The sequence below is a fragment of the Myotis myotis genome, unplaced genomic scaffold, assembly GCF_014108235.1.
Source record: "Myotis myotis isolate mMyoMyo1 unplaced genomic scaffold, mMyoMyo1.p scaffold_m19_p_10, whole genome shotgun sequence".
Lineage (NCBI taxonomy): Eukaryota > Metazoa > Chordata > Mammalia > Chiroptera > Vespertilionidae > Myotis > Myotis myotis.
Genome location: NW_023416314.1, coordinates 36,282,477 through 36,301,080, shown reverse-complemented (window position 1 = coordinate 36,301,080; position 18,604 = coordinate 36,282,477). Strand labels below are relative to the sequence as shown.

The window sequence follows — 18,604 nt, the reverse complement described above, 5'->3', positions numbered from 1 at the left end:
TATAAGCATAACCAATGGACACAAGACACTGGGGGGTATGGGAGGCTAGGGGAAGGTCAAGGGGAGAAAAAAAAAGGAGACATATATAATACTCTTTGTAATACTTTAAGCAATAAAACAATTAAAAAAACAACAACTGTACAACTTCAAAAAAAATGGATCCCTTTTTATAAATGAACTATCTAAAAAGAAACAACAGGCATATCATATACTGGTTTTTAACATTTCAAGAAAATGGGGTGGGCGGAGGATAATATCAGATCCTTTAAAACAACTTTAAAGATAAATATTATTGTCTCCATTTTGATGAAGATCAGAAGTTAATACCGTTCCCAGGTGACACAAATATCAAGTGGAAAGGTTAAGATTCTAAACCAGCTAACAGTAAAGACCATTTTTAAAAATCTATACCAAGGCAGGGATGGGGGAGGGGGTGGAATTAACCAAAGATCTTATATGCATACTAGAGGCCTGTTAGATTCGTGCAATAAGGTCTTCCCTTCCCCTGGCTGCCGGAACCGGTTTTCCTCTGGCACCCAGGACCCAGGCCTTTGCTCCAGCCGGAGCCGCCTTCAAGCCTTTGCTGCTCCGGCCGGAGCCGCCTTCAGTCTTCACTGTGCCGCTTTGCGCCTATGGATGCAAATTAACCGCCATCTTTGTTGGTGGTTAATTTGCATATCTCGCTGATTAGCCGATGGGAGGCATAGCAAAGGTACAGTCAATTACCATGTTTGTCTATTATTAGATAGGATATGCATAACCCATGGACATAGAGAATAGTGTGGTGAAGGCCTGGGGGGCCAGAGGGGGGAGCAAGGTGGAAGGGTTCAATGGGGAGAAGAGGGGACATCTGTAATACTTTCAACAATTAAAAAAACTCTATACCACATTGTTTCCCATTATTTCTCACCAGAGATACTGCATGGGATTTGGTTTACCAAACTACCAAACTTAATTATTAAACTATCCTGTGTTTTACTTAGCCAGGTTATTATTAACTATCAATCAAAATATCTGATCAGCATGGTAAAAAAATTTACCACACTGAGGTGAGAATATTTCATATAAAGGTAATGATACAATGTCACTGCTAGCCTATTCGACATTTTGGCAAATAGATGTATATTTATTTAAATTTAAAACTGGTATCCTATATAATAAAAGCCTAATATGCTAAGTGTCCGACCATTCGACCGTTCGACCAGTCGCTATGTCGTTCACTGACCTCCAGGGGGCAGATACTCCAACTGGTACGGTAGCTTGTTGCTGGGGTTCGGCCAATCGGGACTTGGCCAGATGGGCTGGACCTGCCCTGGAGCCCTCCCTTGGTTCCTCCTCAGTCAGCCAATTTCCCATGGTCCCTCCCAGGTCGGTGGCTACAATCGTGCACCGGTGGGGTCCCTTGGCCTGGCCTGCGGGGATTGGACCAAAACTGGCTCTCTGGCATCCCCCGAGTGGTCCTGGATTGTCACAGAACAAAGGCCAGGCCAAGGGGCCCCACCGGTGCACGAATCCGTGCACCGGGCCCTCTATAGTTTTAACATAAATGTCTTGGTTGTGATTCATTCAAGCCAATGAACCCTTAAGGAAAGCATATATTTCCTATTTCATGTAAGCAGACATTAAGTTCACCATGTAATGTTGGAGACCACTAGAATGTAAGTTCCATTAAAGTTTTATTCATAAGACATAGAGAAGATTTAGCATACAGTAGGTGGGCAATAAAAGGGACCCATAATTTTAATTCTCTAAAAGTAGAATGAAAGAGATACATTACATCAAGATGGTATGCTGACCTTGCTGCCCAAACCCCTTAAAATGACAGTGAAAAAAGTAATGGGCTTATGTCTCTAGTAAATATGGAGTAACAGGGACTATATTTACCTTACCTGCCTGAAACAACATGAAACAAAATATATGAAACAATGGCAATTAAGACATTATACAAGAGGCAACAAAAGAGAGTGAACAGTGATATATGAAAGATGAGAAACAAAGATCAACCCTACAATTGCCCCAGCTGCTATCTAGGTAAAGAGGCAAAGAGGAAGGAACATAAAATACTCAGGAATAAATGTGACAGGAGATGTAGAAGACCTATACAGTGAAAACTGCAAAACACTAAGAAAAACTGAATAAAACCTAAATAAATGGAGCAATGTACCAGGCTCATGTATCAGAAGACTCAATATCTTAAGGTGTCAATTTCCCCCAAATTCATCTGCAGATTCACCATAATCCCAATAAAAGTTCCAGGAAACTTTTATGTAGAAATTTGTAAGCTTAGTCTAAAATTCATATGGAAATGCAAAGAGCCTACAATAGCTAAAACACCCTTTATTTTTTTAAAATATATTTTATTGATTTTTTTACAGAGAGGGATAGAGAGTTAGAAACATCGATGAGAGAGGAACATCGACCAGCTGCCTCCCTCACACCCCCCACTGGGGATGTGCCCACAACCAAGGTACATGCCCTTGACTGGAATCGAACCTGGGACCTTTCAGTCCGCAGGCCGATGCTCTATCCACTGAGCCAAACCGGTCAGGGCTAAAACACCCTTTAAAAAGAATAAAGTTGAAGGACTTAAATTATCTGACTTTAAGACTTATTACAAAGCTAGAGTTTAAGTCAAGGCAATGAGAACTGGCCTCAAGATACACAAACAGATCACTGAAACAGAATGTAGGATCCAGAAATAGACCTATTATAGACAATTAACTCTTGGGGGAAAAAATGTTACTGAAATAAAATTTACAAACATAAAACCCACCATTTTAGGCACTTACATTCAATGGGTTTTAGTATATTTACAGTATTATGCAACCATCAACCCTAATTATGATATATTTTCATCAACCCAGAAATAAATCTTATTCCTTCCAATTTCCCCACTTCAATCCATGTCAACCACTAATCTACCTTCTGTCTCTATGGATTTGCCTAATTTGGAAATTTAATATAAATAAAATCATTCTCAATGAAACCAAAAGTTGGTTGTTTAAAAAGAAGAACAGAAGTGACAAACCTTTAGCCTGATTAATGAAGAAATATAGAAAAAAGACTCAAATTACTTAAGTCAGGAATAAAAGGAATATTCTAATGACCTTACAGAAATAAAAGAATTAGTAAGAAAATACTATTTACAAATGAATGCCGACATATTAGATAACCTAAATGAAACAAATTCCTAGAAACTACCAAAAGTTACTCAAGAAATACAGAATCTGAATACCCAGAAGGTATTCAAATAAAAAGATTAAGTCAGTAATCAAAAAACTTACCCCAAAGAATAGCCCAGGACCAGATGGCTTCACCGGTTAATTCTACCAAATATTTATAGAAGAATTAACACCAATCCTCAAACGCCTCCAAAACACAGAAAAGGATGCAATACTTCCCAACTCACTCTAGGAGGCCAGCATTACCCTGATACCAAAATAGACAAAGAAATCACAAGAAAACTATAGATAAATATCCTTTATGAATATAGACACAAAAATCTTGAACAAAATACAAGCAAACTGAATCCAGCTACATACTAAAGAAATTACATAAAATGACCCAGTGGGATTTATCCCAGAAAAATGTAAGGGTTCAAGAACAGGGACTAGTCATGCCAGAAAGACCAATAAGTTGGGGTTTTGAGCCACATGATATCAGCCCCACTTCTGTGGAGGGGAAAGGGACAGGAGGTTGAGTTCAATCACATGGCCAAAACTCCACTAAAAACTCTGCTACAACCGAAGGTCACTGGAGTTTCCAGACTGGTGAATACATTGATGTGCTGGGAGGGTGATGCACCTGATTCCATAGGGAGAGAGCATGGAAGTCCTATGCTGAGACCTTCCCAGATTTTGCCCTATATGTCTCTTCATTTGGCTGGTCCTAATTTGTATCCTTTAAATCAAGGGTCCTCAAACTTTTTAAACAGGGGCCAGTTCACTGTCCCTCAGACCACTGGAGGGCCGGACTATAGTTTTAAAAGAAACTATGAACAAATTCTTATGCACACTGCACATATCTTATTTTGAAGTAAAAAAACAAAACGGGAACAAATACAATATTTGTATTTGCATGTGGCCCATGGGCCGTAGTTTGAGGACCCCTGCTTTAAATAAAGCCATAATCGTAAAAACAGCACTTTATTGTGTTCTGTGGGTAGTTCTAACAAATTATCAAACCTGAAGGGAGTCATGGGAACTTATAGCTGACATCTGACATGGGGGCTGTCTTATTGGTGACTGTACCTTTCCACCTGTGGAATCTGACTCTAGTTTCAGGTGGCTAGAGTCAAAATTGAATGGTATTGCAGTTGGTGTCAGAATAAAAGCCAACCAAGAATTTTTGTAAAATTTGATATGGTGATTCTAAAATTCTAATGAGACAGGAAATAACCAAAAGCTTTTCAAAGAAAAAAAAACACCAAGGTAGAACTTGCCTTATCAGATAGAATGACTTAAATTAAAGCTATAGTAAATAAAACCATGTGGTTAAGAAAACATCAATGTAACAAATAGAGAGCCTAGAAACAGGCCCACACATACATGGAAACTGGTATATGAGGGGTGGCGTTACAAATTAGTGAAGGGGGATAAACCTCACACATTACCCAAAATTAAATTCCAGCAGGTTTAAGGCTATAACTTGGAAAACAAAACTTTTAGAAGAAAATACAGATGAGAGTCTTCAGAATCATAAAAAGGGTTTTTTTTTAAACAGCATAAAGTGTAATTATAAATAAATGAATGAATGTATGAACGAATGATTGACAATTATACCACACTGACATTTTAAAGTTTGGGTCAACAGGAAATACTATAAAAATAGTAAAAATGGTAAGCAATATTGAGATATTTACATTGCAAATAAAAATGACAAAGAACTAACATCAAAATAAAGAACTGCTACAAACAATGAAAACAGATAACCACAAAGAAAATGGGGAAGGCTGTTATAAAAAGATGATTCACAGAAGGGAAAACTGAATGGCTGGAAAAACATGAAAAAATGTTCAACCTTATCATAGTAACAATAAGAAACTAACTCATAACCACATTATCAAAAACTTAAAAGTCTAATAATACCAAGTGTTGACTATCTAGATAAATGGGAACCCTCATACACTGCTGGCAGTGTATAAACTGATAAAGCCAAGAGCAATCTGGCTATACTAAGGCTAATATATACCTTCAGCTCAGCAATTCCACCTCTAGGCAAAAACCACTAGAAAGGTCATTACAGCATTTCTCCTAACAGCACAAAAATAAAAAAAATAAACCTAAATATTCAATTTAAAAAAAAATTACAGTATTTTCATGTAATAGGATACTATACAGGAGTTAAAGTAAAGAACTAAAATAACATGCACCAACAGGAGTATATTTCAAAAACGTGTTTAAGGGGGGAAAAGGATGTTGTAGAGGAATGAGTACAGTATTATACCATTTACATATAAAGTTTTAAAGCATGTAAACCCATACCATGTATCATTTAGGGATACATAAATATATACTCTTAGTATAAAACTGTTCGTGGGAATAATAAACTCCAAAATGGAGGACAGTGGTTGCCTGTGGGAATGGAGGAAAGAGAATCAGAACAGCAGTAACACCCAGAGGACTTTAAATAAATCTGTAATTTGTAAAAGCAAAAGCAAGGATATTGAAAGAAAAGGAACATCCTAAAAAAGTTCAGAACTTCAGGGATTAAAAAAAAAAAGCCATGAAAATCTTTCAGGAAAGAAAAGAAACTCACTTACAAAGGAACAAGAATCAGATTGACAGATTTCTCATCAGCAACAGTGGATGCTAGAAGATAAAAGAGCAATATTGTCAAAGTTCTGGGGGGAAGTTATTTGAACACTGGAAAACTGTATTCAATCTAAATGGGCACTCAGAAAAGGGGGCAAAATAAATATATTTTCAGACATGCAAGAACTCAAAGTTCACCACTTAGAAACCCTGTTTGAAAAAAGAATGTAATATAGCAAAAGAATTAATCTAAGAGAAAATGTGGGAATCAAAAACAATGGTGAGCAAATAAACTGTTAAAACATAGTTTAATTTAAATCATTGTTGAAGAACATACAAATAAATGAAGGACAAAATGGGACTAAAATCCCAGGTAGTTAATATATGGCAGGTTGAGTGTGGGACTGAGAGGCAGGGTCAGGGAGGAAGCCTATTAAGATTCTTATATTGCTTTTTGTAAATTACAGTTATTAAAAAAGCAATTTACTGTGCTCTAGTATCAAACTTAGAGAAAATCTCCCAATATTAATTTCCTTATAGACAGATTATTTACATTATTGATAATTCTAGCTTAAGAAATATATATAATTTCTTTAAGTGCTAACATTTTGTCTTTCAAGACATGGACTTCACTAATTAAATGGCCTGAGACCAGACTTTAATTATAACTCAAGTAACATTACAGGTTTGAGTTACCACATAGTGTCTAATACCATGTATATCAGTTGGAGAAAGTCACCCCTGATATGGAATTCAACTCAAATATTTCTGATAAAGAATCTTTCAAACTAGTCAAGAATTATTTAGCAATCAACCTACACAAACAACACACATTTACTTATGTACTTCCCATCTATATAAGGTACTCAATCCACACAATATATTTTACCTATCTGTTCTCAATTGAGAATGGCATTTCAATTTGAAGTTCCATTTCTTTGTAGGGAGGGGGGAAACAGAAAGAATATTCAACAAACTACCAAATCTTTAACCAGAAGAACACAGCAATCTCTAAAATTATAAGAAAATTTTAAAAAATACCTCAGTTAAAAAAGCTTTACTTATGAAAGAATACAATTAAACACCAATGCCAAGATAGTTTAATAAAGTTAATTACCTTAAGTACATGAATAATGTACTCTAAAAATTGCCCTTAACAAAACGTTAAATATACATTTTACATATGTATAGCAACTTAAATAATTCACAAAAGAAAAAAGCGATAAAATAAGTTTAGATTTGCCTTAATCTGTTTACTCAAAGTAAGCTTTTAGTGAGCTATAAACTTAACACAGCTAGTTCTTCAAATAGTGCTTGTATATGTTCATTAGAATTCTGAATTTTTAAAAATAGGAAATCACACCCATTCTCCATAAGCCCTAGAGGATGTCAGATAGCCGGTTTCAGCCCTATCCCCGCAGGTTTGATCCAGACAGGAGGGAGTCCAACTACCACAGGCCCAATCCAGACAGGAGGGAGCCCGATCCTATGCATTGAGCATCTGTCTCCTGGTGGTCAGTGTGTGTCATAGCTACTGGTCATTCTGTCATTCGGTCGTTCGGTTGCTTAGGCTTTTATATATATAGACTGGTGAGATATGATTTGGAGCAAAGGCTGTGGGGAGTGAGAAGAAAGGATAAATCTGAGATTTTGTAGGTAGAATTGATGTGAAGGGTCTTTGTGTAAGAAGAATTTAGTATGATTTCTAAGTTTCTGACTTAGAGAGTGAGGAGTTAATAGTTCATTTTATTGTGAAAAGAAGAAATGGCCAAAAAGTCCAGGGGTCCTGGATTGCAAGAGGCCTCTAGTAATATTATAACAACCTCTAGCTGATTTCCCTATCCTCAAGCTGCCCATTCTGCTTTTCCAACAACTCAAAAAATTTTAGTATCAGAAATAAAAATTTCAGGCCTGACTGGTGTGGCTCATTGGTTGAGCACTGACCCAAGAACCAAGAGGTCCTGAGGTGGGGACACATGCCCAAGTTGCAGGCTCAATTCCCCGTAGGGAGCATGCAGGAGGCACTGGATTGATGTTTCTCTTTCTCTCCCTCCCTTTCCTTTCCTCTCTCTCCAAGGTCAGTAAGAACATTTTAAAAAAAGAAAAGACTTCAAGGTATTTATAACTCATGTGTCCCAATCTAATTTTCTCACATGGTCTGAAGTTCCTCAACCATAAATCTTTTAGAAACATAATGCCTAAAGTTAACAATTGCCTGGACAATACAGAATATTTCACACTTCTATGACTTTTCCCATGCTGTTCCCTACCTGGAATGCTTTTCCATCTCCTATTCAACCATTCAAATTTCCATAATGACTACAGTGATGCTTTGATATATGTCCTGGAAAAAAGTTAGATGCTTGCTCTTTTCTGTTTCCAAAGCAATTACACATCTATATCATTTTTTACATAACTAGATTCATGCAAATATGACCATGTAAACATGATACAAATATATGCTGTTTACAAGAGACACACTTTAGAATTAGACACAAGGAAGTTAAAAGGATGGAAAAAGATATACCATGAAAAGCAGTAACCAAAAGACAACTGGAGTGGCTACAGTAATGCTGAGACAAAGTAGACTTTAAGACAAAATTTGAAGTAAAGTACCAGGTGACAACAGACATTCCTGGCTACACATCAGAATTGCCGATGCCCTTTTTCCCCCTCTTAGTGCTTGTCAAGACTGACTGCACTCCTCTTTCCTTTACTGCCCCCACCTTCCCAGGTCAGCCTACACTATGGGTTTTGGAGACCTGAGAAGTCCCACCAACCTCCAGGTGCTCAACGACTACCTGGGGGACAAGAGCTACAGCGAGGGGTGTGTGCCATCACAGATGCTGCAGTATTTGAAGCAGTCTCCAGCCCAACACCTACTTGTATCATCCCCCACATTGGTATAATCATCACATCAAGTCTTATGAAAAGGAAAAGGCCAGCTTGTCAGGAGTAAAGAAAGCTCTGAGCAAATATGGCCCTGCTAATGTGGAAGATACCACAGGAAGTGGAGCTACAGACAGTAAAAACAATTATGACAGTGATCTCTTTGGATCTGATGAGGAAGAGCAAAGCAAACAAGTGAAGAGGCTAAGGGAAGAACACCTTGCACAGTATGAGTCAAAGAAAGCCAAGTCTTCCATCTTATTAGATGTGAAACTTTGGGATGACAAGTCAGACATGGCAAAAGTAGAGCATTGTGTCAGGAGCATTCAAGCAGACAGCTTGGACTGGGGCTCTTTTAAACTGGTTCCTGTGGGGTATGGAATTTAAAAACTTCAAATGCAGTGTACAGTAGAAGATAGTTGAAACAGATGCACTGGAGGAGTGGATCATGGCTTTTGAGGGCTTTGTGCAGTCAATGACTATGGCTGCTTTCAGCAAGATCTAAAACCTATCATGGATCATTGGACTTAAAAGCATGAAAGAAAAAAAAAGAATTGCTGATGCCAGGGCCCCGATCTCCAAATATTCTGATTTTATGGATTATGACAAGGCCAAGGCATCAGTATTTTTCAAAAGGATTCCCTAAGGTCATTCTAATGTGTAGCCAGAAATAATTGATTAAATTACCTGAGTATACTAAAGGTTGAAAAACACAAAGCTAAAAGGAAAAAACAAGGCCACTTCTTTACTTAGGGTAAATGGAATTCATAACAGTAGGGAAACGAACCCTGGAGGCCTTTGATGACCTACTGCACAAAACTTTATAATATAGGAGATGGGGTCTTACTTCAAAAAGATTCAAAAGAATTATTTCCATGTCTGAGGAACATTATGCTCCTAAGCAATGATGAACCAAAGAGATTCTTTTTAAAAAATATATTTTTTTATTGATTTCAGAGTAGAAGGGAAAGGAGAGAGAGACAAAAACATCAATGATGAGAATCATTGATTCGCTGTCTCCTGCATGTCCCCTACTGGAGATCGAGTCCGCAACCCACAGGAATCAAACTGTGACCTCCTGGTTCAAAGGTTGATGCTCAACCACTGAGCAACATTGGCTGGGCCAGGTAAAGACTCTTGTTCAAGGCTTCAATTGTATCTATAAATTTGCATTTCTTTACTCTTAATATACACATATCTCAGCATCCCATTATAATAGTATACGTTTTATAATAATGCTCATACTAGCCCTGACCGGTTTGGCTCAGTGGATAGAGCGTCGGCCTGCAGACTCAAGGGTCCCGGGTTCAATTCCGGTCAAGGGCATGTACCTTGGTTGTGGGCACATCCCCAGTGGGGAGTGTGCAGGAGGCAGCTGATCGATGTTTCTCTCTCATCAATGTTTCTAACTCTCTATCCCTCTCCCTTCCTCTCTGTAAAAAATCAATAAAATATATTTTTAAAAAATAATGCTCATAATAATATAATTAGAACTTTTAAAAGTAAAATAGCATATATGAGTAGAAAAGCATGCTATAATCTGACTCAGAAGCCTAAGAGTTCAGATCATTGCTCAGTGTTCAGACCAAGACCATGGTACTGAGGATCATAGTACAATCATAAGATCATAGCTGAGGGGACAGTCCGGTGGTCAAGAACTAGGGCTCTTGAAGCCAGATTTACCCAGTTTTAAATTCCCACAGCACTATAAACTATCATTATACTATCAAATGTTCCTCCAACTCTTTTTTTTTTTTTTTTTTTTTTTTTTTTTTTTTTTTTTTTTTTTTTTTTTTTTTTTTTTTTTAAATATATTTTATTGATTTTTTACAGAGAGGAAGGGAGAGAGATAGAGAGTTAGAAACATCGATGAGAGAGAAACATCGATCAGCTGCCTCCTGCACATCTCCCACTGGGGATATGCCCGCAACCCAGGTACATGCCCTTGACCGGAATCGAACCTGGGACCTTTCAGTCCACAGGCCGACGCTCCATCCACTGAGCCAAACCGGTTTCGGCCTCCAACTCTTTAATGCTGTGTAACCAGACAAGTTACTTTACCTCTAAGATGTAAGTTCTTTATAAAGTAAAAGTAATTACAGTAATAGAGTGGTTGTGAGGATTAAATAATCTTGGTAGAAGACCCAGGCATATGCCTCGACTGGGAATCAAACCGTGACCTCCTGGTTCATAGGTTGACGCTCAGCCACTGAGCCACTCTTTTAAGTTCTACTTTCAATTAATACATCCTTTCCCGTCTGAATCCATGGCAACATCATTCATCCAACCTAATTTTCACCAAGACCTGGGGCTGCTATCTCCAAATCAGATTTTAAATTAGTCCACTTGGATGAGACCTTTGAGGTCAGTATAATAGCAACATTACAACAATTCTTACCCTATTGCCAATTACTGTCTCACTTGCCCACGCCCCCATCGTAGCCTTGCCTTATGATGCAGATTGTTACCTAAAAAAAATTAAAATAAAACTGCCTTATGACCCAGTGATTCTACTTCTGGGAATATATTCAAAGAAATCCCAAACACTAATTAGAAAGAATATATGTCACCCTCCCCCATGTTCATTGCAGTGTTATTTACAAAGCCAAGATTTAAAAGCAGCCCAAGTGCTCATCAGTAGATAAGTGGGTAAAAAAAAGCTGTGGTACATTTACACAAGGGAATACTACTGGGCCATAAAAAAGAAGGAAATCTTACCCATTGCCACAGCATGGTTGGACTTGGAGAGCACTATACTAAGTGACTAAGCCATTCAAAGAAATACAAGTATTATATGATTTCACTCATATGTGGAATCTAATGAACAAAATGAACTAACAAGAAAAACAGAGAAAGACTTATAGAGAGCAGGATAACAGTTGGGATGGGGGCTTGTGGGGAAGTGGCAGTGATTGAGCAAAAAAGAGAAAAAAACTCATGGACAGGTACAACAGTGTGGTGATTGCAGGGGATGGTAGGAGGTGGAGGAGGGTATGGGGGGATAAATGGTTATGGAAGGAGACTTCACTTGTGGCGGTGAGCACAAAATACAGTGTACAGATGATGTGTTGTGGAATAGTGTACATGAAACCTGTATAATTTTGTTAACCACTGTCACCCAAAAAAATTAAATAAAAAGGAAAACAAAGCCAAAAAGAAAAAAATCCCCACAATGTTTATTGTACTTGCATATAGCAGATACTTAATACACATATTAAATAAAGTAGCTAATAAATGCTTACCTTTTAAAAAATATTTCTATTGATTTTTAGAGAGAGAGGAAGGAGAGAGAACTATCTATGTGAAAGCACAACAATGATAGGCTCCTGCATGCCCCCTTACCAAAGATCCAGTTCACAACCCAGGCATATGCCCTGACCCAGAATCAAATAGGCAACCTTTCAGTGCACAGAATGACATCCAATCAACTAAACCACACCAGCCAAGGCAATGCTTGCCTTTCGTAACAGTTAAGACTTGAACAGAAACTTCAAGGCAAACTTCTTAGTAATTAAAAAACAAGTTAGTCAATTTGCATTAACCAGCCCCATTTAGCCAGAAAAATCCTTCTGTTCCTGTTATCTCCAATTCTGGGACAATGCCAGCAACCTCCCTCCAAACCTCCATAACTTTTGGTTACCTCAATTTTGTGATATACCAAAAAGGATGGAGAAGAAATACATTTCTCTCTTTCCATCTACCAAAGCCTAAAGAATGTTTCTTTTATCAAAGGTGGGAAAGCCAAAATTTTTCTTCCACCAAACCAGGTTCTGGTTGCAGCAATGCTACTACCAATGGTCTACCACTGTTGACCCACATAACTCCCAACACATGCATCTGCTAATATCTTTTGTTTAAAGCAACAGATGGTGGCTCCAGTTACGACCAAGTCACGTTTCTACTTTATCTAATGCACCTAAAAACTATTGTCACACAATTCAATCAGCAGCAGTAAGGGAGAACATAATAAGTTACAGCCACCGCTCCAGTTAAATATAAAAGGTATATCGATACTTGACATTTTAACTGTAAGAGTTACACCCCAAATTATTAGTAAGTGTAAAAAAGAAATCAAACCTGAAATTGCTCTAAAAAAAATAGAATCTTAAAAAAAAAAATCAAACAAACAAAAAACCCTAATGATTCCACTTTTTTACCCTTTACCCTATACAAATAACTCAGTCAACCATAGTACAAATTATGGAAATGATAATACATTATCCATACATACTTTAATAGACAGTTACTAGATAAATATAATGTCTCAAACAATACCATGTAGAGACTATCTTTAAAGAATGAAAAAGTATATTTTCCTCTTTAAAAAGAATGTGCTTTACAGGAGAGGAAAGATGCGTGGGAGCTTTGAGAGTTGGTAATCCCACAAAGTTAATGTCCACTTTTACTTGTGTCCATATCGCCTGGTCATCCACCTCCAGGTCAGGAGGAAGCTGGGGAAGCCCCGACAGCACAGAATTGGGAGAGCTAAAGTAGATTGTGAGGGAGGAGGGAAGGAATAAAACAGCACCTTCAGGTGGCACACCATTTTCCTAGTCTGATGACTATCAACAAGAAATCTTTTTTTTTTGCTAATAATTTCAGCTTTTAGGTGAATTTTTCAAATAACAGTCTGAATAACACCAATGGTCAGTTAGCTGTATACACTTGAAATCAATCTCTGCACCTTGGTTTTCTTCCCTGCAAAATAAAGGCAAAAGAGATGCGAATGTCCTTTCTTTCTAGCCCTAAAAATGCAAAGATGGTCTCCAGACTATCCAGCAGCGGTTGCCAACCGGTGGTCGGTGAGGTCCGAAAGGTTGGTGACTGCTGCTCTAGAACACAGGTTCCCAAGCTTTCTAGGGTCATGTTACCCTCAGTATTTCAGTAATGTTTTCCTTCATAGCAGGCTTAGGCCAAGAAAGAATAACAGTTCCACTTACTCTTAGTAGCCATTTGAAAAACAAACCTATCTCAGCCTAAAAAAAATTCATTCTTAAATAACCACAATTACTACTTATAGAATGTGTATTACAGTTGGGCACTGCACAACTTCTAACACTTTGGAATCAGAATGGACACTGCTATTCTTATTTCCTGTTCCACAATTATTTTCATGCAGTGTTTGCATTTTATCACAGAAACCCTCAAAACTCACAAAGATATGTCATCAAAAGGAATGTAGCACAATCTAATTTTGAAACCATGAACTCTCTCAAGCTAGTAGTTCACTAGGCAACCAAGAGATGTCAAGCATTGCTCTATCTCCCTTGAAAATTTAAAGTTCGCAGCAGCACCTGAGAGTTGGTGGCAATACCCTGGGGTGCTGTGGTGAAGTTTGGGAAACATGGCCACATGGTAAGGTATTATATAATTTTGTGGCTCGGACTCAGACCTGGGCTGGAAATCAGATTCTACCAATAACTATATAATCTTGGGCATTAAGCAGCTGAATCAATCTCTTAAACCCAGCTTCTATGCCTGCCAAAAAGGAATTAATAGCAGCAACCTCAGATAATAATTGTAGCCCTAGCCGGTTTGGCTCAATGGATAGAGCATCAAAGAGTCCCAGGTTCGATTCTGGTCAATGCACATACCTTGGTTGCAGGCTCCTACCCGGCCCAGGCCCTGGTAAGGGCTTGTGCAGGAGGCAACCAATAGATGTGTTCCTCTTACATCGACGTTTCTCTCTGTCTTTTCCTCTCTCTAAAAGTCAATGGAAAAATATCCTCGGGTGAGAATTAACAACAACAACAAAAGAAGTTGTAAGGAATAATGAGCTGCATGCACACAGTAAATGCTCAATAAATGGCAGCTATTATATATCATTAAAACTGAACAAGTGGTTTATAAAACCAAATTTAATAATTAACTCTGTGGGGATGAAGGTAACATTCTAAGCTGAAGCCACAATGTCAAATTAAAATGCACAAATTTTTAGAGGAAAAATCATAAAGTGCTTAAATAAGGGCAATACAGAGAACTATAGTATCCTCCAAAGGATGTCATAAATGTTGATACACCTATCACAATGCCTAGGTGAAAAGTACTAAACTGGCAACTCAGAAGAAGATATATGTATGTTAAAAAGTGCCTTTTAGCCCTTGCCGGTTTGGCTCAGTGGACAGAGCGTCCACCCGGGGACTGAAGGGTCTCAGGTTCGATTCGGGTAAGGCTGCATACCTCAGTTGCAGGCTCCGGGGCGAGTGCAGGAGGCAGCCAATCAATGTGTCTCTCCCTCTGTCTCGCCGCCCTTTCCCCTTCCATTCTCTCTAAAAGATCAATGGAAAAATATCCTCGAATGAGGATTACAAAAAAAAAGTGCCTTTCAAGGGATAACCACACTAGGAAACTAGGACCCTTTAAACAGCATTAAGAACTGCGTTTTAAAAATACTTAAATTTATAAAGAGCAAAACTCATCTGACTATAACAGACTTTCTCATCAAGAGCATAATGGCTCAACATATCTGCTCAAACCACTTTCTCACATGCTAAAAATTTATCATTTTAATTCCAAATACACCTGTGTGTCTTCTATCTCACAAACGTCTGTAATAAAATTTATAATACAAGAATATCTGTAGGTGCATGGTTTATGAAAGGAGTTTTGAATGAAGAATTCTTTTTCTGTTTTTCATTTTTAATTTATTGAATGATTTTAGAGGAGGGAGAGAGAGAAAAACATCAATTTGTTGTTCCACCCATTTGTTTGTTGATTCTTTTTTTAAAATATATTTTTATTGATTTCAGAGAAAGGGAAAGGGATAGAAACAGCAATGATGAATCATCCATCAGCTGCCTTTTGCACGCCCCCTACTGGGGATAGAGTCTGCAACCTGAGCATGTGTCCTTGGCAGAAATCGAACCTGGGACCCTTCAGTCTGCAGGCAGATATGCTCTATTCACTGAGCCAAACCAGCTAGAGCCATTGGTTGATTCTTATATGTGCCCTGACAGGGGATCAAACCCACAACCTTGGTGTATCAGGAAGACTTCTAAATAACTGAGCTACCCAGCCGAAAGGATTTTTGAAACATTTCATTTGATCCTGAAATTATTCCAATTTACTGAAGAAACTGAGGTTCACAGAAATTAAGTAATTTGTACTACAACCCACATATTACACAGTTCAACACTAAAACCCATATCTTTTAATTCTTTCTAATACACAACTCCTTCCAGAAAGACTCAATTCAAATCTTGTTGGTTGGACCAGTATTGTTTCATCAACTATTTCAAGTAGGTTAACCATCACCAAAGGCCTGAAAATGACAATCTTTGCCATGCACAGTAATGGCATTTCACCTGCAGAGACTTTTCATTTGCCAAGTATCCTGCATTGTGTAATATTAATAATTATTGTTAGGTCACCTTATGACAAGACATTATTATAGTTGGAAATACAGTGGCTGAGCCCACTGGTATAATCTTTCAGCCCATATTATTTCCCATTTTTTACTTAGCTGGTGTCTCATGGTTCAATTCTAAATAGAAAGATAACATGAAATATTAAACTGATTCTGATTTTTTTATCTTGTTATTAATATAAGCCAAATGTAGTTGCCAAGATACTTAAAAGGAATGGAGGGGCAAAATACAGTAACATCACAGAGGTCTATCCCTGCCTTTAAATTTGGTCAAAGTATATTCCAAAAACAATTTATCAGCAATCCCTTTCCCCAAATTCCCACATTTTCCCTCTGATAGATTACTATCATTTCCCAAGATATCCTAAAAGCAAATTACTAAGGCATTCTAACTCAAAATGACCAATTCCTTAGAAATTAAATGTAAATACAACCTAATTAAATTACTATATTGGAGGACTTAAGTTTTAAAGAAATTCTATAGGAAGCCTTTATATAAAGTCTTAATGTAACTAGTCACCCTCCTATTTTATATTATATAAAAAATTAGCCTTTTATGTGCCAGAGAGTAGAGATGATTTCGGTAAGAAAGAAGAAATATAAGCCTGCACCATAACTACTGTATTTATTTGGGTCCCTGGTAACATAACATCATTTTCTCTATAGGTAATATTTTAAAGAACTTCACACTTGGGCCCTTCCTAACAATGTAAATATATAGTTAACAGAAACTTCATTTCTATGGAGAATTGAAGATGAAAGAGAAACAGCTGTCTTGTACAATACCCAGTCCACTTTGGCCATCGAATACAGACCAAAAAAAAAAAAAAAAGATCTATATTTGGAAAACGTTTCTTCTCCAGCCAAGGTCCGTGCCCAGATAAAGGCAATGATCAGAGTACAACAAAAAAACCTTCTCTGAGGGAAGAAATGTGCCAGAAAGAAAAGGGAAAAAAAAAGGCACGGATCGGAAATAAATAGGGAGAGAGTGTGCGCGCTGTGTGCGGGCTAGAGGCAGCGGCGCAAACGCTGAGATGCTCCAGCGAAAAGACCCAGCAGCAGCAGCAGCAGCAGGAAGTTTCAATGGGGCCGGGCGGAGCATGCGCCCTGCGCCCGCGCGGTGGCCTTCGGTGGAAGCAGCACCACTTGCAAACACCAATAATAGACCAGCGGCACCGGAGAGAAACATGAGCAACAAGCACCTCTTCAACTGTTTCCCCTGCGTCGGAGCCCCTCCTCCAGCCTACATATTAACCACCCCACCCGGCAGATGGGAGGGCGACTTCTCCTTCCCCTAAGCCTGGCTGCCAAGATGAAGGGGGAAGGGACTGAAAAAGTGGGGAGATGCTTTTTCTATGGGGGGGGGGGGAGGGAGGGAGGGAGGGTGGTGTTGGGATGGAGAAGACGGAGAGAGAAAAACTATGGGGAGGAGAAATTAACCCTCTACCCTCCAAAGTGGAGGTGAGCCGACTTAGTCCCCCAAAGCGAGAATGGAGGAGGACCCCCCTCCCACGGGGGAGGAGCAAATCTGCCTACTGGCAGGAAGGAGTTTGGGGGGTTAAATGGGCCCTCGGGGGAGAAGCCAAGAGGGACGAGAGCCGACTCTCTCCGGGGAGTTCCCACTAGAGGGAGAGCTGAAGTGTCCGCCGGCCCCCGCCCACCCAGGTGGAGGGAAAGAAAGGGGGCGCCCCGAGAGGAGCCCAGCCTCTCCCGAGATGGTCAAGAGGAGGGTGGGAGGAGGGGAAGCGGAGCAAGGGAGAAGAGGAGGAGGAGAAAGCGCAAGGCTGGCCGGAACCTGCGCTCCCCTTCCCCCGCCACCGAGAGGGAGACGGGGTGGAGGGCCGGCCTCTGCCGCGGGGTAGCAGCCCCGGGGGCAGCCGCTCCGCACGGTGACCCCTCCCGCCCCACGCCCACACCTAGCCCGCGACTCCCCCGCCACCCGCTCGGCGCCCGGCCGAGTGGCTCCAGGGGGCCTCCGCCCCGCCTCCTCACAGCCCGAGACCCCCGGGGGCTGGGCCGAGAAGACCGGCCGGGCGGAGCTGCACCCCAGGGGGCAGATAGAGCCGCGGAGGCCCAGGGGTGGTGCGAAGAGCAGAAAGAAGAAGCGTGCCAGGGCCGCTTCCCGCCGGGCGTTCGGGCCCCTCGCTTACCTTCCCCGTTGCCGACGTCCCGCGGCGGCGCCTGCAGCACCCGCTCCAGCTCGGGGAACGGCAACTCGGGCAGATCGAGCAGCGGCCCGTAGCGCTCCAGGAAGGAGCACACCACGGCGAAGTTGGGGCACGAACCCGGGCAGCCCGGAGGAGCCAACGCCGCCGCCGCTGCCGCCGCCGCCGCCATTTTGAACTGGAGGATGGAGGAGGAGGGGATGGGGGGGTGGGGGGCGCTGGGGTGCTGAGGAATAGCAGGGTGGCTTCACAGACGACAGGAGGCGCTAGCTAGTGGACGCCCCGGCACAGCCGAGCGGCCCCGGCACGGCGCCGCGATCCCACAATACAGCAGCGGCCGGGAGCAGTCGAGAACCGCGTCCGACTGGGGAAAGAGAGACGCTCAGCGCCTTTCACTTTCCTCCCTCTTCCCGCCCCCGTCCCTCCATGTC

General features: G+C 40.2%; 1 protein-coding gene and 1 pseudogene across 14 annotated transcripts in view; one reads left to right on the top strand and one right to left on the bottom strand.

Annotated features, from left to right (window-relative positions):
• RSF1 (remodeling and spacing factor 1) overlaps positions 1-18,599 on the bottom strand; it is a 129,370-nt gene extending 110,771 nt beyond the window's left edge. For 2 of the 14 annotated variants that reach the window (XM_036324876.1, XM_036324877.1), the window contains exons 1-3: positions 6,643-6,750; positions 5,762-5,810; positions 3,285-3,429 (exon numbers count right to left, since the gene is read on the bottom strand). Coding sequence is in view for 4 of the 14 variants with exons in the window: in XM_036324880.1 (XP_036180773.1) it covers positions 18,159-18,345 (187 nt within the window). In the remaining 10 variants the exon portion in view is untranslated. Of the gene's footprint in view, positions 1-3,284; positions 3,430-5,190; positions 5,253-5,483; positions 5,504-5,761; positions 5,811-6,642; positions 6,753-8,023; positions 8,682-18,158 lie in introns of those variants that run through there. The other 12 variants (XM_036324872.1, XM_036324870.1, XM_036324873.1 and 9 more) reach the window with 12 other exon arrangements.
• Positions 8,501-9,147, top strand: LOC118664600 (annotated as a pseudogene).
• Positions 18,600-18,604: the final 5 nt, after the last annotated feature.